Genomic DNA, 20,700 nt, shown 5'->3' on the forward strand with positions numbered 1-20,700 from the left:
AGGGGTGACCATGGTGTATAGTTTTGTGTGACCCTTCTTACCTATCCTGTGAGACCTGACCTGGTAACAGTGACGTCACACAAAACGCATAGCTTAAAATTAGCCCTCGCCGGGGGGGAGTGGGCGGGTTTCACTCCCCCCCCCCCCCAGAAAAATTTATCGCAATTACTCGGAACGCGTTCGCCATAGAGAGCCGAAAATTGGCAGTTTGCACGCCTGGCCTTTAATTCAAGTCAAATCTTTGACCTCAACCATAATTTGTGGTCAGGTCAGATCACTGCCTGTGACGTCACAAGTGAACCTCTTTACGATTCTAAAACGTACTTCGACTGTTCACCTGAGCAGTCTTCTACTTTGTTCTCCATATATTCCTGTAAATGCATGTAGTATTGTGACAACACTTACGAGTATATAGTTCTGCTGACTATTCTTAGTAGAGATGTCAATCGGATACCAACTTTTTGGTATACCGATACCAAACCGATACCAACTTGGTATTTGGTATTTAAATCCTAAAGTGTTTGGTATTTTGTTGGTATCATGAACCCTCACAAGTGTATAAGAGGCTGAGAAATTGGTAAAAAGTTGGTATTTCCCTCATGTTTCCAAGCTGGTTTGGTTTCGGTATTTCCCCATGGTTTTGGTTGATATTTGGTTTGGTATCGGTATTCCGACTTTCCGTAATTGACATCACTAATTCTTAGCGTAAACAAAGGTGCAATAAAACGTTCAAAATATTGAGCATAATACGTGTAACAATAAATAAGATGGCAGGCTATATAACACCATGTGCCGCGGGCCACGTAGTTACACAATCCATTTAGTATCCTATCCTGCTGCTTACGTATATAGAAGGGGATACAGCGTCGAAGGGTGAACACGTTCATGGAAGACGTTGGAAGACATAGTACAGTTGCTCTACCATCTGCAACACATTCACTTGGTTTGTCACGTCCAGCAAGTTCCACTGACATTTCAGGTCGATTTGAAGACCTAACCTAAAATAATACGGACGTGAGTATCTGCCGAGGAGAGATTACCAGATTAGTCAGTGTCGTACACAACACACATTGCATTAAACACATCAATAAACAAAAATCAAGCCTCTGAGAACTTACGCGAACATTACACAAAGACTAACAGCTGTATAGTGTATAAGTGTATAACGGTGACCAAAGATGCACCCAAAGATCGCCGTTCTCCGCTAAAGCGCCGTTCAGATGGAGCGCAGCTGACTGAAGGGCACGCCGGGGGCAGGGGTAGCAGGGGGCGGCCAGCGGCCGGCAGCCCAGGTGCTGGTCACTGCCCTCCTGAGGGCCGCTCAGCAGCTCGGCCATGAAGGCGATGTACGTGATAGCCAGTCGCAGCGTTTCGATTCGCGAGAGACGCTTCTCGTACGCAAAAGTCGGCACCTGTGAACAGCGCACCGGGCTCTGATACAGGATAATTAGTGACTTATGAGGCGTGTTATGACTTGTGAGGCGTATGTTAGATGGATGTAAGTTTATAAACAACAGCTTACACTGGCCCGTCTGTTTAAATCGCTGCCCTATTCTTGTGTCTATTCTGTGACGATACGACTCTATGGACTATGCTGTGACTGTGTGTTGACTGTTGTTCTTTACCTGGATGAGTAATACCTACTGTTTAAAGTTATTCCTCTAGTCGAGATTAATATAGTTTTGGATTATGGATAGCAATAAATGAATCGTCACCACCATCACGTTTTTTCATCTAAACCAGGCAAAACCACAATGACAACGACAGTGAAATCGACGATCAGAAAACTTAACGCCATCCATTTCTTTGAAATCGCATAGCAGTAACATCGATAGAGTCGTTAGGCGGCACGGGCGGACATCGATAGCAGCGCCTCTATCGGTCACTAGGGAAAGCTGGGCTGTAGGCGACGATATACCGGCTGAGTTGTCACACGTTGAATAGGCTTATAGCCATCCGTCTTGTGAAAAAGTTGAACTTTTGCCTTTAATATTTCTACAGGCAATTTTAGAAGTGTCTTCACATGGATTACAAAACCGTTTAGATTATTGTATTCACTTCAAGCCTTCCCTATTGTTCTTGATGATCCGGGAACTATTTCTAATTAGTGTTTCTAGCTTAGTAAAGAAATACTGTGCAAATGATGAAAAAGCATAAATGGAAGATTTTAAATGCAATTTTCTCTAACAATTAATGGTAAATTCTCTACATATCAAGGAAAAGGTGCATGCTAACTGATAATTTAAAGTTCTTGGGGCCAGTTGTTTTCTTCTTTTCTTATGTCGCCCCAATGGCCGCGAATACACTGTGATAACGCCTATCGGTAGTGGTGAATCACGGCTTAAACAAGCGTCTAGCTGTAAAAAACACACGCTCAGTGTTCAGTTTCTTTCTTCATTCTCAGACAAACTATCAGATCTAAACGATAACTCGCAGGCCTAGCAGCTGCACCAGTGTGCTCACCTTTCTCCTCAGCCTGTCGAAGGCCTCGTTGAGGCTGAGCATGCGGCGCCGCTCCCGGATGTTGGCCGCCCTCCTCTGTGCCATCGACGCCCCCGTCGACGCAGCTTCTTGGCGGGGCGGCTGCAGCGGGCCCGAGCGTGGCACACCGTGTGAGGAGAGCGGAATCAGAGGGTTACTTCATATAGCATTGGTTACTTCACACCGGCCACTGAGGGCCATAGAAGGCTGAAGCTATACCTATCTTCTGTGAAAGGCTTGGAGAGAACAGAGGTCGGAAACTCGTGTCCAGCCAGGATGAACAAATAGGCTAATGAATCATTCATTATCATCCAATTGGTCCTGGTATCCTGGACCTGTGAAGTCTGTGAAGCTTATTGAAATTAGATGTGTTACGTGACTGCGGCTACCCCTTGTACTTAATTCTTACTCGTATATGGGCTCGGACCGCAAAGTGCAGCTAAACCTCCCCCAGTTTTTTTTTCACGAATCATTTGCATAAAACGGCAAATAACAATGCAATTTTGCATTGCTAATAGTCAAAACGAGAGATACCTTGCTTCTCAAGGAGCTCTCACCTGGGAAAGTCAACGAATGACCTGCGACCATCAAAATGAATATCCATCGGCTTCCTCTCGTCACGCACTTTTCAGTATCCTTTACTTGTTTTCTTATTGCTTTTGAATCATGGATGTGTAGGCAACATAAATAGACGCCATGTATCAGCGACCACAGACTGCCACACTCTTGTAATCTTTGTGTCGAGTTTCGATGGCAAAGTCAGAACGTGAAAGTTGAGGTTATTTGGTGATCTCTATTGACCTCAGCAATGACTTGATCAATACATGATTTTCATAACTTTGAAAGATTTACAGTCAAGTATTGCTATTTTTGGGTCTTTCTAGCTTTCTTAGTTTCCGAGATAGCCGGGTGTGGCCGCTCCTCCTCCCTCCTCCCCCCGGCATCCTGGCGAAGCTGGCTAAGACCCCCACCATGGTGCTGGTCAATGATGAATTACGTAGCTATTAACCCGCGCCCCACTGGGGTCTGTGTATAAACGCCCTACTGGGGGGGGGGGCTATTCATAGCCCCCCCTCCTAACTCCGAAACTACTGGGCCGATCGTCAAAATTCAAACAGCGTCTGATAGCCCCGGAAAAACTGTCGAGCAAAACCTAATTTCATTGACCTCGAGGTCACCGATGACGTCACAGGTTAGGTCAAAGTAAAAATTATTAGCACTTTGGCTTGTTCACATTTTGGGCTCTGGCCGCCGTCTAACAAGTCAGATCAGGCTCATTTTTGGTTTCCACACTCGTGAACAGATGCTCTAGATACCTTGAGGGTACCAAACTTGTACCTTGATTTTCAGGTCAGGGTCAGGTCATCACAGGTCACGAAAATATTATCATGCGTCGGTCACGTGACACATGTTTTATGGTCCATTTAGGCCATAGATTTCGAATTTGATGTCGTCTGTGTCATTCGAGGTCGATTTGAGTCGAATTTAGCTTAGGTCAGGTCACTTTCAGGTCAAAAAAGGTCAAATTTTGAAATTAAAATTTTTCAACAAAAAAGGTGTCTATTGGATGCAGTTTGAGCTCAGGAACACGATGGTGCCATTTATATTGGTGTACGATGTCAAATACGTACTGAAAAATTGATTTGAAAAATTGATAATTGTGAATTTTTTGCAATAATGCGTATAACTTGGCCATTTTTGAAGATATTTAGCTAAAACTTGCTAGAGTTAGTCATAATCATGCGTTCTGTCACATACATTCCGGTTTTTTCGAAAACTCAAAAACTTTTTGAAACAAGTATAAAAATATAAATTTTGAATATTATTATATAAAATTTTCGAAATTTTCAAAATTTTGAAAATCCGAGATAGCAGTTTGATAGCGCGGTCAATTCTGAGTCCTTTCATGCAAAGAAATTGGATCTAGCCTAAAAACTGAGCTCTTGGGAGCGATGGCCGTGGTTCAATGTTTTGCGTCGAAATCGGACGAACATGACGTCACTCTGACGTCATTTCCGGCCGATCTATGGTAGCTACGAAGTTCAAATTTGACACAAGGTGTCAAATTGATGCAGCCGAAGGTGCTGAAAGTTTGGCGTCAATCCGTCAAGCGGTTTGGAAGTTATTGCAGAAAAACGGGAGGGGGGCTAAATAGCCCCCCCCCCCAGTGGGGCGCGGGTTAATGGGTATGGTAATCGTTTCAACCAGGGATGCGGAGCCGTGGAAATTTCAGACGGCTCCGGCTCCGGCTCCGGCTCCGGAGAAAAAAATCGGCTCCAGCTCCGGCTCCGGCTCCGGGTGAAATGTTATGGCGGCTCCGGCTCCGGCTCCGGCTCCGAGTAAAATGGTCCGGCTCCGGCGGCTCCGGCTCCGGCGGCTCCGGCTCCGACTCAGTACATCCCTATGCAATCAATTAAATACGGGTGGAAGAAAAATTGGATTGGTTATACGCGTTACTCTTTGCCATGACCGGCTCACCGCGTCCCCGCGCAAACGCACCTCGGAGAGAACCGGCAGAACAAAGGGCTAGGAAGCGATGGCATTGGAAACGCAGTCGCCGCGAATCGGAGTTCAGTGAACCATCGTAAGCTGACACCCGTCTCGGCTGCATTGGGGGGTGGGGGTGGGGGGTGTGTGGGATGAGACGGTGCTGGGAGTCGCAGTCCACTGCACTGGTTTGAAAACAATGGCCGTCACCTGATGACTGGTCCTCATGTTCTGGGGATGCAGTAGACGGGGGGGGGGGGAAGAGCAAACAGGAAGTTGTTTGCGTACTGTGGAATACTGGGGATATTCGGATTTTTTCATTCACTTGATGGCCCATGACGTAAGTACCATATATTTTACTGCCTTGTACTGTCAAACCGAACTAGGTCAATTATTTTTTTCCTCTTCAAAAAATAAAAAGGAGCCGGAGTCGCCCCCTTTTTGGCGGCTCCGGCTCCGGCTCCGGCGGGCTATATTGTTTCACGGCTCCGGCTCCGGCTCCGGCTCCGGGCAAAATATGCCGGCTCCGGCGGCTCCGGCTCCGACTCCGGCTCCGGCTCCGCATCCCTGGTTTCAACCATTCCTACCTCAATGAAATAACTGAGAAAATGTTCGTAGCAATTCTTATTGGAGTGTCCAGTCTGCATAAATAGTTTGACCCTATTTAAACAAACATAAGCAGACAAAATGAAAGAAGTCATCTAGTAGTGAATGTAAAATAAATGTAAAATTGTCACGAAAAACGTCCAGAATTTGACCATTTTTACATATCGTTGCATAACTTGGAACAAATTTACAGCGCCGCAGGAAGGCGCTGTAGTAGTCGATCGCTCTTTCGATAGTCGATTGCTCTTTTTAAAGTTTTTTTTTCTGTCTAATAGTTTAAGATTTGACCTAGGCTTTCTTCACCTAGGTTTGTCTACAGAGTGCAAAAACTCTTTAAACTTCACGTTTTTGTTAAACACGTTTTTGCGCAAGAACTTTTGATACCAAGCTTGTCTTACGTTGATTTTAGCGGCATTACGTTTCTCTTGCTGAGACGCGTCGAATGAGCTATACCTATGTTGACCTGAAAAGTTCAGCTTCAAATTTGTCCTAAGTTCAAGGTCAAGGACAGGTCATGCTCCATATCATTCGATTCGTATCGTTGAGCTGAACGCATCTAAGGAGTTTTTCTCGTCCTAGCATGTCTCTGTTTCAAGTGTCTGTAAAAAAAAAAGTTTAAAGCCCCTCATGACCTGAGATGACCTCAGGGGCAAAAAGAGGGGTTATGTGTGCAATTTTTCGCTTCAGAATGTTTTGTTCATAGTTTTTGTTTTCATTGTTTAGTGTTTACCTGTATCCTGATGTTTAACAGTGCTTAGTTTGACTTTGTCTAAAACAAGGGTAGTTTAATTTGCACAATTCAGTAAGACAGCAAGTCGACTTCAAAATCAAAACAATAATCGGGGGGGGGGGGGTGCAAATTTTGGCAAAGAGGGGGCACCCGGATTTGAACCGGGGACCTCTCGATCTGCAGTCGAATGCTCTACCACTGAGCTATACCCCCACAGTTTCACCCATAGTCTCATCAGGGTTGTGTACGACGTATGAGCCTGTATGTCGCGCAGGGAACCGGTCCGCCAACGCGTGACCTCGGCCGCCAGCTGCGGCTTTCGCAGGCCTGTCAGCTGTCATTGACCGGGCGGCAGCCGACAGGGTTGAATGGCCGTCGGTAGATGGCCTTGAACTGCACTCAGCCCGTCAAAACATAAATTGTTATGTGAAATGTCACAGAACCCACAGGCGAGTAAATAAATGCAGCTTTGAGCTACCTATGTATTCCCCATTCCCAAACATATGCTCCGCAACATAGACATCATCATGAGTGTTGGTCGTCAGATAATGGATCTATGATCTACATGAATTTATGAGAATATACCTACATGAGTTTTTTTTTTTTTGTCATGGGATCGAGAGTGGGAGCACTCCTGGTCAACTGTCAGGCAATGGATGCAATGGACACATTTTTCTTAGAATCAATAGAGTTGCACGAAGAATTGTGGGTCGGAATCTACGACCCAATGGATGTCCAATACAATAGAGCCATGAGGTTAGGCCACACCACCTCTTACCTTCAATTGACACGCGATCTCGAGCTTTGCTGAGTTTGCACGACTGTGGTAGATGAGACTTATGCATCGAACACATAAAGCATATTAGGTCCCGCCGAGATTTGAACTCGGATCGCAGGATTCAAAGTCCTGAGTGCTAACCATTACACCACGGGACCGACGAGCGTAGTTGCCCCATTCTGTGCATATTGTCTTTACTGATGCTTTTGATTGTTGATTCTTATTCTGATGACGATGCAATATTGAAATATATTACTTTAGATTTGGTTATATCAATTTTTGCAACATATAACATGATTATAAGGTTGTTCAATGTTCATTTATTAACTTTACTGTTACTCATTTATTTACAATTTTATCAGTAGGTAGGTAGTTCCCACGCTCTTTTAAGTAATTTCGCATTATGAGCAAAATTTTAACCCTGATTTCAGGTCAGGCCACCAGGTCAAGCTAAGTAGGGGAGACTGAGGCAAAGCGGCCAGGGGCAAAGTGGCCACATCGCTTTTCAGCCCTTTCAAGCTCTTCGGTCCTTCAAATGAGCACACTGGGGTTTCCGGACCGTCACCATTGTTTCGTAACAAACGGAAGTGCATTTCTTTCCAGGTTAGTGACTCTAAACCGCGCCGGGCCGGTGCTCGGCGCCAAACCGCTCCGGGCCGTGTGTGTGTGTGTGTGGGGGGGGGTGTCTAAACACCACCCCCTTTAACTTGGCTCAGGGCCACGTAGCGACATGCGGTAAGCGGCATTTATGTAAACAAGCGTCAAAAATAATGACGAAAATACTTCAGCCATTTTTAGGTCAGGTCAAAGGTCAAGCCACCAGAGTTCTTCAAGGGGAAAATTTTGCATATATGTAGGTACCTGTCAACATTTTTCGACAAACCGGCGCATAACTCAGAAGCTAATAAAGCTACAGCGCTGCGTATTCGATAGCATTCGATAGCAATTTTATCTTTAATGCTTTTTGTTGCCATCCCTCAGATGGAACCTTAGATCAATGGTTTAGCCTCCAGAGGACAAAAACTCGAAAAAATAGCCGTTTTACGAAAAATGTTTTTCGGTACCAGCATTTGACGGAAGGAAGGTACGACATTTATTTTGCCAACATCGTGTTCCTCTCGTCGAATCGTGTCACAAACAATATTTGCCATTAAATGTCATTTTGAAAGTTTAACTTCAGGTCTATGTAGGTCATGACCTGACCGGAAAAGGTCATGCTGCATATAAGTCGATCAGTACCGTCGACCTGAACACACATTAACCCGCGCCGGGCCGGGGGTGTTTGAACACCCCCTGCGGTTTTTAGCACACCTGTTTGTACATCTTTTCCGCACATGTGAAAATTTCAGACCCAGATCGCCTTAGGTCAGGTCACCAGGTCACGCCAAGTGATCTCACCTCAGAAAAAAATAAGAATGCTCGTCATAGCTACACCGACTGATCGATTGCCTTGAAACTTTCAGCGATTGATTATAGCAACATTATCTATAAAATGTACATTTCGGAATTTTGCTATCGGTGACCTAAGGTCAGGTCAATTCTGCGGCCTCTCCATTATAAGTCAATGGGAGAAAATTGAAAAGCGTCTGTTTTGCACGAACGCTATTCTAGACACTCAAACATCGAGATGTATGTAAAATTGACACACTGAACCAGAAAATGGCAACTGTGACCCCTCGTTATGTCCCCGAGGTCATCTCAGGTCACGAACAGAATCTAACAGTTTTTCGCTAATAACTTCTGATAGAGGCGTGCTAGAGCGCTGAAAACGCCTTAGATGTGTTCGGCTCGACGTTGCGGATCGACTGATATGCAACATGACCTTTTCCTGTCAGATCATGACCTTAACCTAAGGTCAAATTTTCAAGTTGACCTGTCAAGGTCAAATTATAGTTCATTCGACGCGTCTTGACGAGAGGAACACGATGCTGGCAAAAGTAATGTCATGGCCTTTTTGAGTCAAAGTTATTGCCGAAAAAACGCTTTTCGTAAAAACGGCTATTTTTGGAGTTTTTGCCCTCTGGAGGCTAAACCGTTGCCCTGTGGTAAAATCTAAGAACATTAATCAGAAAGGTCTGTAAAAGGGCTATCGAATGCGATTTTCCGCGGCGCTGTAGCTCTGTCGGTTCCCGAGATAGCCGTCGGCAGTTTCCAAAATGTTGAAACAGTCAATATTTTACCATTGGTGACCTCTGGTGATCTGACCTTTGACCTGACCCAAAAATGACTGAAGTGTTTTCGTCCTTATTTTGGAGTTCTTTCGATTGCCGCTTACCGCGTGTCGCTACGTGGCCCAGGAGCTGAGTTAGAAGGGGGGTGTTCAGTTCAGACCCCCCGGCCCGGCGCGGAATCTCGGAGCACCGACCCGGCGCGGGTGAAGTGTTTTCAGCACCCTAGCTGGTTTCTATCAAAATTTATTGCAAAAAAAAAAAAAACGCTGTGGAGCTATCATGACCTGAGGTGGACTAAGGACATAGGAAGGGCGCCTTTCAATTTTCTTCCATCGACTTGCTATAACGAAGAGGCTGCAAATTGATCGGTCATACACACCGATATCACCGATAGGTCACCGATATCGAAATTCCGAGATATACGTTTTGTATATACTGCTACTCTTATCAATCGTTAAAAAGTTTCAATGCGATCGCTTAGTCGGCTTATTTATGACGAGCATTCAAACTTTTTCTGAGGTGAGGTCACATGACGTGACCTGCCGACCTGGTAACCTGACCTTGAGCAACGTGTGTCTAAAATTTCCGCAACATGTGCGGAAAGCGGAAAAGATGCGTTGACATGTGTGCTAAAAACGGTGACTCTCCAGTCTTCATCCTGACGTTTTTTTTTTAGATATCTGCGAAACGAAAACCACGGGGGGGGGGGGCGAACACCCCCGGCCCGGCGCGCGTTAGGTATTATTTTATTGCATAACCATTTGGAAGCTTATTTGAAAATGCTATTGATTAGCTGGGACATTGTTGAATGCTGATAAAGATAACTGTACTTCCAGCTCCCAACACTTCTCGAATAAACGAAAAGCTGGAAGTACGATTATCTTTATCAGCATTTGGAAGTTTATTTAAGCGTTCTCATTCATCCATTGTGCGGTTATCGTAATTACCGTAATTACATGCCCTCTGCCAATTGTAATGCGTTTTGTCCCACTAAGAACTGAGCTGGAAGATTTTGTCTCGGATTGTATGCGCGGGACAAAGTGGACCAGGCAAAGTGGTCAGCTCCCATTTGGCTATAATTTGTTCCCACTGGGACAACAAACATTGATATTAAAATGCATGGCCATGCGTTTATACTTGCTACTTTTCGGTTACGTGTGCTACCAAAAAATGCAATTCTTTGTTTTTCTACGCATGCTATTACGTTGTTTAATCACAGGTGAATAGATTATATATTAAACCGCGAGTAGGTAGAACAAATCTTTCAAATGTCGAGCCGATAGGCGGGACGTTTATGTAAAATATTTTTCTACCTACGAGCGGTTTAATAATTTTATCCCGTACCGCCGATATGTTTCGGGCGCTTAAACGTAAAAAACACATTTTATATAAAAAATACGACATAATTCAGACTAGACGAAATGTCTACTAGACAATTAACAATTTGTTAATCGTCGAGACGTTTAACAAATCAGTTAAACGCCACCTGAAAATTGTCTCCCCATGCACGTAAAGCAATTGTAAATACTGTCTACGGTGCGGGATAAGACAAGCTAAAGGTTCATCCATGTTTAAACCTCTTTACCATCAAAAATTATATTCACACATGAAGCAACTATCCTGCTTCTCATGTCAGGGCAAAGAAGTCGCCGGTGTCCGTTTTTCCCGTGGTTGGGGCAGGGTGAAAAAATGCGCATGTTTAAAGTTTTGACAACATCTTCTGCATGTGAACTTCTTTAGAATGAAACGAAGTTGAAATGAAAGGCAATTTAATAGCGACCATATTGACAAAGAAACGATCTTTCAAAATTTATGCGTCGGCAAAGAAAAAAGCGTTAGGGCGGCCGATTTGGACAGCTCCCGGTATTTTGTCTCCCTTAACAAAATACATAAGTCAAAAGTTTGTTGTCGGGGCAAAAACAAAACTTTTGTCTATTGCCACCACACCGAGCGGACATTTTAGACAATGATGGGCCAAATCGTAGTCGTGACGCCTTTCGCATTGCATCTGGCTGTTATGCTTTTCCGGTGACTGATGATATGATCTGTGAATTACTCCTAATATCGGCTTCGTCGAAAAGGAATACCTACCACGCAGTGAGCCGAGCCCTGCAATATGTTATACATACATACTAAGCGCAAACTTCCTCTAGTGGGGCACTTTAATCCCTCGCTTTTCAAGTGTCTGGCAAATAGATTAAAATGGCCATGGCATGTTTCACGCAGAAGTCTTCCCATTTGAACTATGACCTAGCCTTAATTTGGTGAAATAAGTCTAGAGCCTAACATCAAAATGAATTATTCCCATGACAAACAGATGAGCTGCTTACATTTGGGATTGTGCTTACTTATTTGAAAGCACACGAATATGCATATGTTGGATCACGCACATCCATGCTGAATCATTCGCGCAACCTTACTGGATCTGGGATCACATGACACACTGTCACGGTTTTGGATCTGGATCACAATGTTGGATCATACACGCACCTGTGTTGGATCATACACGACGCGGCGAGTCTCGGCTGGGCGCTCCACAGGTCGTGCAGTCCGATCAGGTCGGGCTGCTCCCAGCCGTATCCGCCGTACAGACCGTACTCGGTGTTGGTGAGGTCCCACAGCTGGCCGCAGTCGGCCGGATACGCCTGGATCCGGCCGTACACCATCGGCGGACCCATCACCGTCAGGTCCGGTCAGGTCAGGTCAGGTCACACGTGCCGAGTGCCGTCGGTGGTACTGCAGAGTCGACAGAGACAGATCGCTGCTCGCGGACCGCCGGCTCAGCGGAGGCGGGCTCGGAGAGGACTGGGGGTGCTGCGGCTGCGCGTCCGACTCTCCTCCCGGCGCGCTGCGCTCTCCGAGGGCTCTGTTTCGTGCGGAAAGCCGACATTTCCGCCAGATTTAATATCGACTTATTAAATGTTCATCAGAGCCGGCTGTGCCACTTTATTAGCTCCAGGGAGCGGGCGCCATATTGCTCGCCGAGTCGACAGGGGGCGGAGCGGCGCGTTTTGGCAGGGTGTAAAATTGGCGTGGCGAATCCCGTGGCGGAGAGGAAACGCGTCTTCTTTGTTTGGTGGTCATGCGTTTTAGTGTAATGGATATGGTAGTTATTGGGTGGAGGGGAGTATGGTAAACAGGTGGAATTAGACGCCAGCGAAAACTGGATGGCTCGGGAACTGGATGGGGCTGCTGAGGCCGTATTAGTTTTTGGGATGATGCATGAGATCGTTGCAAGACGGCCCCTATATAGGCTTATAGGAGCCTTGCCTTTTCAGTGTAAGTGTGGATGCGCACCTATCCGTTATAAAGCAAACAGTTTCTCAAAATTCATATAAGCACTTACATTTGCGCCGTATAATTATTCAATCGGTTGCCTGAAAGGATTCAGCAACCATGACTCACACATTGGCAACTTAAGTTCGTTTGTCTTGGGCTTTAGGTCGCGTCGGCGGTAAGGTTCGTTGGGAACTTGGTGGAACCATATTTTGTACTCCCTGCACTTTGAAACGCAATGCACATTTTAACTGATGGGTTTTGTGCGTCGAAAGCACGTGTTATTGCGATCTCACAAATAAATCAAACGATGCAGTTATGAGTTATCTTTCTGAGCCCTATCTGGCCCTATCGCTCACCTCGCTCGACGCTCAACTGCGCACCGGCACTTGCACCAGCACAACGACAAAATACCGGCACAACGATGTAGCAAGCCTAAAAAGCAGGGGTGACATGTAGGATGGGAGTACACTAACATCGTAACTGTCGAACCGCATTCGTGAATTTCAGCTGACCGAAAAGGTATGCCTGAAAACGGATTTACTGAACCTCGAACTCACTTTATGGCTGAAGTGATTAAATTAATTTTTATATCCTATTTTTATATCCTAAATGGCTGTGCTCGCTGACTTCATTTCACAAATAGAGCTTACCAACAATATAATCCATCTTTTCCGAGATGTCCGACATTGTAGCTGAATCTGCCGGGGATACAGATGGAGAAACTGATCCCAATGCTGCAACCACTCCGCAGAAATCTGGTGAAAATGCAGCTTCTTCAGAAAATGCAGGTGATACTGCAAAAACCGTGGCTGAAGAAACAGACCCAGCGACAACGGAAGCCGAATCAGAGGAGCCAAAGAAGGAAACCATTGCATCTGGCCAGGAAGGAGATAACCTCGAAACGTTTATTGACGACAAACCAATAGGAAATGATGATCCAAACAAATCAGCGGAAGAGAATCAGCAGACACCCACTGAGAGTGCCGGCGAGCAGGCTGCTCCATCAGTTGAGAACACGGAACCAGCTGAAAACGTACAAACTTCTGAGGAACAGTCGATGGTAGCAGCAGAAGCGGGAGCGACCGAGGCGTCTCCAAACGATGATTCTTCGAAACACGAGCCCGTCCCAAGTAACGATGAAACGAAAGAAGAGATCCCTCCGAACACGGAAGTTGCACTTCAAGAGACCGCAGACGTAAAGCCAGAAGAAGAAAACGACATAAAAAGCGAGCAAAAGCAATCCGTCGCTGACTCTCACTATGTGCAGGACACAGCTAAAGAAAGCATAATAAATGCAGAAGATATAGGAGGTGTCTCGGATGCTCCAATGGAAGATTCTTCGATTCAAGATACCACTGACGTTCCAGATCAAACCGATGAAAAGCTTCAAGAACTGGAAGAACTCGTGAAGAAGGCCTCCGAGGGCTTGAGCCAAAAGAAGTCGAAGACCGAAAACGCGAGTCTGACAAAACGTATCTATGAAGACCAAATCAAAACAGGGAAGCTGAATCGTCTGACGAGCGTGGTAGAAGACGAAGACGGCACCAAACGGCTCGTGAATCCTGGCTCGGTGCCGCATTGGAATACCATCAGCATCAGCTTGGCTGGAAAGGCAAGTAGCTAGAGAACAGCTCGGTAGTTGTTTATTTATTTTAACAGGTCATAGGAATCGTTATAGGATTAGTCAGTATTTAAAAGTTGATTTAATTTGAGTGGAAATCAAGTCGACACTTCTCCAATAAATCTAGGTATTTTGTAGAAGTAGGTATGACGCCAAGCATTCGTAGCCTGAACTTCTGAATTAAGTTATTTAGCTCTTAAACTAGTCAGTAAAGATATGAGGTTCACTGGTGATGCATTAAGGATCCATGTGATCGCAAGGCACCTCGCAGTTGCGATCAAACGTAAGTTGAATCGGAACAGATATTGGAGGGATCCATCACATCGTAGGCTAAGTAGATACGCAAGTTGTATCGCAAATGGTGAAGATACGAACTAACTTTACGAATCTTCTCGGTCGATCGGAAGGCCGATCGTAGCGAAGCTTTACCTCTTTCTCAAGAGAAAAATATAAGAAATTTTCAAAATTTTCACAAAACCGAAATATATGTTAAACAAATATGGTTGATGAACACGTGTGCAAAATTTGAAGTCGATTTCTTCAAAAATGGCTGCGCTAGAGCGTTTTAAATTTACACGTTGAAAACGGTCACTTTCACGTCATTTTTGTAATTATTTTTTTTTCAATTTTGAAGTTTAAAAAGTGTTTTGGGCAATTTTTCGCGTTAATTGCAAAAATCTGACCAAAACATGTATCGCACCATCAATGATCCGATACGACATCAGAGGCCGCGCCGCGGACAGGTGGGCGCGGCGATACCTAGGCCGCGTGGGGGTTACACTGGTGTTCGGGAAGGGCTATGTCAACGCGAGGCAGGCCGCGGGGGAGCCGGTTGCGTCGCCGGTCCGTATTTGTCGGCGCCTAGCAGTGCAGCGGTGCGTTTATGGCGGAGGGAGGGGAAGCGGTGTAGTGTCGGCAACACTGAAAACCAAAACGATTCTCTATTCCCTTTGATCATGGTGTGTCATGCTCCTATAACTCTGCCGTTTTCCTGGCGGAATGCCCTTAAAATACTCAAATGATTCCTCAAATGATTCCTTTTAAGCATATCAGGGGTTTTGGTCTAAAACAACACCCTGATCATTTTCTTCGAACATACCCAAACTATACCCTCATTCTTTAAATTCCTCCCTTGAATTCTTCTAATATACCCTAGTGTACAGTCTCTGCCGCTACTGTCAGATACCGTACCTGTGCCGCTCGGCGCCTCCGGCGGTGACCGGTCGGCGGGCCGGGACTGGCCGGCCGGGCGGGCGAGGAGGACGGGCAGTCGCTCCCTGGACGTGTTGCTGACCACTAACCCGCGCCCCGCTGGGCTATTCAGCCATACGCGCCCTGCTGGGGATAGAACCTTAACCCTCGTTTTGGATGTGTTACGATATATAAAGGGAAATCGGACGAGGGAGCTGAGAGTAATGAGACAGTTTCTGAGCAAGTTCTACGACGAATATACCTAGGGCATTATTATTTTCCCTTCTGGGTTTATGTGGGGTCTAATGCAAGAATACATTGAGATCAGTGATGGAAATCACAGAATAATACGGGAGTGTTACGTGGTATAATGCGAGTATAGTTTGCAAAATATTCCCCTTATACGCTTAGAAGGAATACTAGAGGTTTCGATGTAAGGGTATTTTGGTAGGTTAAAAGGAGTGTACTGTGGGTATCGCAGGGAATAGAACAGGAATCATATTCCTTTCCTCTTCGGTACTTACTAGGGTATATTAGAAGAATTCAAGGGAGCTATTTAAAGAACAAGGGTATAGTTTGGGTATATTCGAAGAAATGATCAGGGTGTTGTTTTAGACCAAAACCCCTAATATGCTCAAAAGGAATCAAAAAGGTTCTCAGTGTAGGGTATATTAGAAGAATTTCAGAGTGATATTCAAAGAAAGTGTATTTGGGGTATATTCGGAGAAATGATCAGGGTGTTGTTTTAGACCAATTCCCCTAATATGCTTAAAAGGAATCAAAACAGCTCTCGGTGAAGGCCGCACACAGGAGAGGGCACACGGGCCTCCCCCCCATTCGAGGTGGGGCCCCTAATCTTTAGACCGCCGAAGACCATGTAAAATGAACTGAAATAATGATTAAAAAGACCGGGAGGGCCCATCTCGTTCCCCAGCAGGCCCATACGAGTCCATAAATGCCCAGTAGCGCAGCCAGGGGTATTGTGGTGAAATTTCAATGGCCCTCAAAAGACCTCAAAGGGCCCACAGATGGGGTCACCGGGTCCTCAGATGGTCTCGAAGGGCCCTCGGTTAGCGTCAAATGGCCCTCATCTGGTGTCAAAGGGCCCTCAGATGGCCAAATGAAGGGCCACAAGATGGCCTCAAAGGGCCCTCAGATGGGTTCAAAGGGCTCTCAGCCAACGTTAAACCTACCTCAGAAGACCTTAAAGGGCGTCAAAGGGCCCTAAACCTGCGTCAGAGGGCCCTGAGCTCGCGTCAAACGACCCTCCGAAGGCCTTAACCCACGAGCCGCTGGGGGGGGGCATAAAGTTGCCCCCCCTTTACGTTTTGTGAAATATCTCCGAAACCTGATGAGCTACGAACGTGAAACTTGGCATAGCTTCAAATGAATACCTAGGCAATGTTTGAGGAAAGTTTGGTGGTTGTAGCACCTAAGATGACGTCACAGTGACGTCATAAAGTTTTGTCGTTTTCCGATATGGACCGTTTCTGATGACGCTGAGCATGAAACTCGACTGTAAATGAACTAGACAGCACCTGCTGTCATCCTAAAACATCTTACGACACTTCCATCTAGTTTCTGACCAATAATCGGCCCTTTATATTCGGTCCCATATATGTGATGCATCGTGAGGAATATGAGAGTCGCAAATCTATAATTTCACTTATGACGTCACTGTGACGTCATTTCAAATGGGATCGACACCAAATTTGGACACAACCTCGGCTAGGTATTCAGAAAGATGTGTGCAAAGTTTCGCTTCTCTATCTCTTCGCGTTGCGACGATATCGTCGCAGAAGTAAAGGGGGGGCAACTTTATGCCCCCCCCCCAGCGGCCGGCGGGTGGCGCGGGGGCCCAGCGGCCGCCGGGTTAAAGAGTCCTTAGCTTGTGTCAGAGGGCCCCCAGCTGGTGTCAGTGAGCCCTCCTCAGCTGGCGCCAAAAGTCCATCTGAAGGCCTCAAACGGTCGTCAGCTGGAGTACAACGGTCCTCAGATGCCGTCACGCGGCCCTCAAAAGCCTCAAGGAGCCCTTATAAGGTCTCAAAGGGCCCTCATTTGGCCTCAAAAGGCCCTCACCTAGCGTTAACCGGACTTCAGAAGGCCTTAAAGGGCCCTTATCTGGTGTCAGAGGGCCCCCAGCTAGTGTCAGAGGCCCCCCCGGCCCTCAGTTGGCGCAAAATGGCCATCAGAAGGCCTCAAACGGTCCGTAACTGGAGTCCAACCGCAACGGTCCTCAGATGCCGTCAAGCGGCCCTCAAAAAGCTTCAAAGGCCGCTTAGAAGGCAGCAAAGGGCCCTCATATGCCCCCCAAGGGTCCTCTGCTGGCGTCAAACGGACCTCAGAAGGTCTCAAAGGGCGTCAAAGGGCCCTGAGCTCGTGTCAAATATAAAAGCGCCCTTAGTTGGTGTCAGGAGGCCCCCAGTTGGTGTCAGCGTGCCCTCAGCTGGTGTCAGAGAGCTCTCAGTTGGCATCTACTGGCCATCAGAAGGCCCCAAACGGTCCTCAGATGGCGTCCAACGGTCCTCAGCTGACGTTAAGAGGCCCTCAAAAAGGCCTCAAAGACCCCTCGGCTGCTGAAGAGGCCCTTAGCCTCAAAGGAAACTCAAGAGACGTTAAACGGCCCTAAAAAGGCTTGAAAGGGCCCTCTGCTGGTGGCAAAGGGCTCGCATATGACATCAATAACAGCTTTGTCAAAAACGGACCTGAGAGACCTTGCCGGTCCCTGGTTATAAGGGACTCCTGTCTCTTGCAGTAACCTGAGTGGCCCACGTTTACTGAGGGGCCCCTGGTTATTGAAGGAGTCCCTGGTTATTGGAAGGACCCCTGGGTATCAGAGGGTTCCCTGGTCACCTGGTGGGTCCCTGATCAATTGAAACCTCCCGATCATCTGAGCGCCCCCTGATTGCCTTGGTCTTGGCGTTGGCGTACAGTTTAAAGTCGTCGGCACACTGCGGCCTCCTCTTTCTCAACAAGTCCCTCTATTTCTTCTGCAGCGAGGGCGATTTCGTCAAAATACTCCTCCATCGCGAAGCCTCGTGCGCAGACGCAGTCTTCGGGGCGCTCGCTGCGCCAACTCTCGACGACAACTGACGGGCTCCAAATGGAACAGATGGACTCCGAAACGAACGCGGGAATGCCGACACATGATCCCTCCAAATTTACAGAGGAGGAGATGTCCCTGACAGCCCCTTTGCAATAGGGGTCACTTTTACACTATAGACGTATGGGGAATTCGACCTTATCGACATGGTACTACGAGGTCAGCTGATCTGCTTGGCATTTAAATCGTAGTAAAACTGGCATTTAAACGCTGCGAAACAACTTACGTACAACGTAGCTCCGATTTGCCCCTCTTTCTTTTTCATCCCTCCGATTTTCTTCCGATCAAGAGAAGTTTCGTACCGAGAGAAGTTTCGCAGCCACGTCCGATATAACTTACGATAGCACGGATCCCCCCAGCCTAAATAAATTTTTAGCTATCAAACCAATTGGAGATATCGGGTGAAGCACACCAAGCGAGTTAGTCTGTCTTTTCAGCGTCCAATGTCCAGCGAGAGGTGCAGAAAGGGAGAGCACAACTGTTTCGAGTCGGCAGCGTCTCGGAGGGAGAGGGTGCTCTCGGCCAACCTCGCCCAGGGCCTCTACCCGGATTTCATGAAACTCAACCCCAAGGTGAGTCAAAGCACCGATGCAAGTAGGGCATTGACATAAGCTTACACATTCAACTGCAGCTGTCTTGCGCTTTACAACGAACTTAAATTTAAACCAGGTTATGCTGCTTATTTCCACGCTAGATCCACGGTGCTCGAGTTCACAGTCGAGTAATTTGCTAGGAGGTAATAGTTTCATATCGTTATCATATCATATCGTATCATAAATGCTGTTCATTTTCACAGCGAATGAAATTTAAGAACTGGACCATCCAAGAGTTAATGATGATGATAAAACCTACGCTGTTTTTTTTTTTAATTCACATCAGTTCCAGCATAGACTTTGTTAACCATAAACTCGCTAATGCTGTCGTTTCAGCTGAACGAGTTCGTCGCCGCCTCGATCCTGGAGAAGCTGCGACTGAAGGGTCTGGCGGCGCCGCTCCACCTCTACAAGGGGCGCTACCTGCCCTCCGACGTCCTAGCCGGTAAATCGATTTTAAGTCCGCCGTATTCTGCTGCAGGCTGTGACGCGACATCGTGGGAGTTTATACAAGACAAACATAAGCGAATTAAAGTGTTACGTTTAAAACCCTGAGGAAACACGAATTTCACCAAGCTTGCGGCATCTGTACATATGTTCACTATGCAGTGCTGGTTGAACAAGAAAGATCTGATTTGGGCTTTCGTTATCGTAACTGCAATACACAGGCAGATAGTCTCATTGCTTCGACATGCCCATGTATCGACTACCCCCCCCCCCCCCCCCCCCTCCCCGCTTTTTGAGTTCCATGGTGAGTTCCATGGGCCTATCTTAGCTCATAGCTCATCAGTATTTCTTTTCTAATTCATCGTGCCAATTCAGCAACTAACATTCCCATCTCCACAGACATGGTGCTGAAGCCGAAGAAGAAGAAGGTAACGGACCGCTACTATTTCGGCTACGTCCCGCCGCCGAACCGGCCGCGAATCAGCGCTGAGTTCCGGCGGTACCTGCAGCAGTTCAGTGAGCGGCACAGGGCGGAGGAGAGTGACATGTGCTACAGCTACGTGAGTAGGATCACAACAGTGAGAGCAAGGCCATACCTATATTAGGAGTGAGAGTAGAGTTGCGTAGACCGATCGGGCTTGTTGGATTTTGTGACGATAAAGTGGGGCTAATGTACGTGCAATGTGAATGCATTTCCTTGCAAGACTACGATTTACCGGATGGCCCAAAATAGCATGTAAAGATATAATCAGCCGTGAGCGCATACATTACACCGGCGACATCACATGCCAGATCATAGGTGTGGAATAAGAATCATCAAATGTTCCCCATATGACCGGCTATGGTTTCAGCAGCATCGAAGGCGCTCACTGTACCTAATCCCTCTCTTTCACAGGCGATGAAGAAGGTGCGCAGACTGGCGGCAGAGAGCGCCGGCCAACACCTGTCGCTTCCTCAGACTCTGGCCGAGGTGGTCAGGGCACAGGAGGAGCCGGGATTCGGGGTGAAGAGACTCCGTCGGCCGCACACCGCCGTCATCTGAGTAGGTGGCAGCACCAGCGCCTAGGCAGAGGGCGCTGCAGGCAACCGGTGGCCACTGCCGAGGATGAGAGCACGGAAGCTGAGAATGTCGAATGCCGACCACTTACACCTCGCTTGTTTTGGTTAATTGACTCATCACAATTGTTTCAAGTTGGTTTTGAGTAGCTACGTG

General features: G+C 46.8%; 2 protein-coding genes and 2 non-coding genes across 4 annotated transcripts; 1 reads left to right on the plus strand and 3 right to left on the minus strand.

Annotated features, from left to right (window-relative positions):
- Positions 1-578: 578 nt before the first annotated feature.
- LOC122392526 (heart- and neural crest derivatives-expressed protein 2-like) lies at positions 579-11,931 on the minus strand. Its single transcript, XM_043387482.1, has 3 exons — positions 11,744-11,931; positions 2,464-2,638; positions 579-1,412 (listed from the first exon to the last, which is right to left on the minus strand). Exons 1-3 carry the CDS (start codon positions 11,929-11,931, stop codon positions 1,137-1,139), a joined length of 639 nt encoding a protein of 212 aa, XP_043243417.1. The 3' UTR covers positions 579-1,136.
- Positions 6,446-6,517, minus strand: Trnac-gca. The gene has a single exon. It is a non-coding gene; the product is annotated as a tRNA-Cys (tRNA).
- Trnaq-uug lies at positions 7,169-7,240 on the minus strand. The gene has a single exon. It is a non-coding gene; the product is annotated as a tRNA-Gln (tRNA).
- A 918-nt stretch (positions 11,932-12,849) lies between the features above and the next one.
- On the plus strand, positions 12,850-20,700 carry LOC122392523. The gene is made up of 5 exons (XM_043387479.1): positions 12,850-14,144; positions 18,885-19,019; positions 19,377-19,485; positions 19,887-20,047; positions 20,383-20,700. Exons 1-5 carry the CDS (start codon positions 13,209-13,211, stop codon positions 20,527-20,529), a joined length of 1,488 nt encoding a protein of 495 aa, XP_043243414.1. The 5' UTR covers positions 12,850-13,208; the 3' UTR covers positions 20,530-20,700.

This window comes from Amphibalanus amphitrite, unplaced genomic scaffold (assembly GCF_019059575.1).
Source record: "Amphibalanus amphitrite isolate SeventyFive unplaced genomic scaffold, NRLGWU_Aamphi_draft 000490F_arrow, whole genome shotgun sequence".
NCBI classification, from domain to species: Eukaryota; Metazoa; Arthropoda; class Thecostraca; order Balanomorpha; family Balanidae; genus Amphibalanus; species Amphibalanus amphitrite.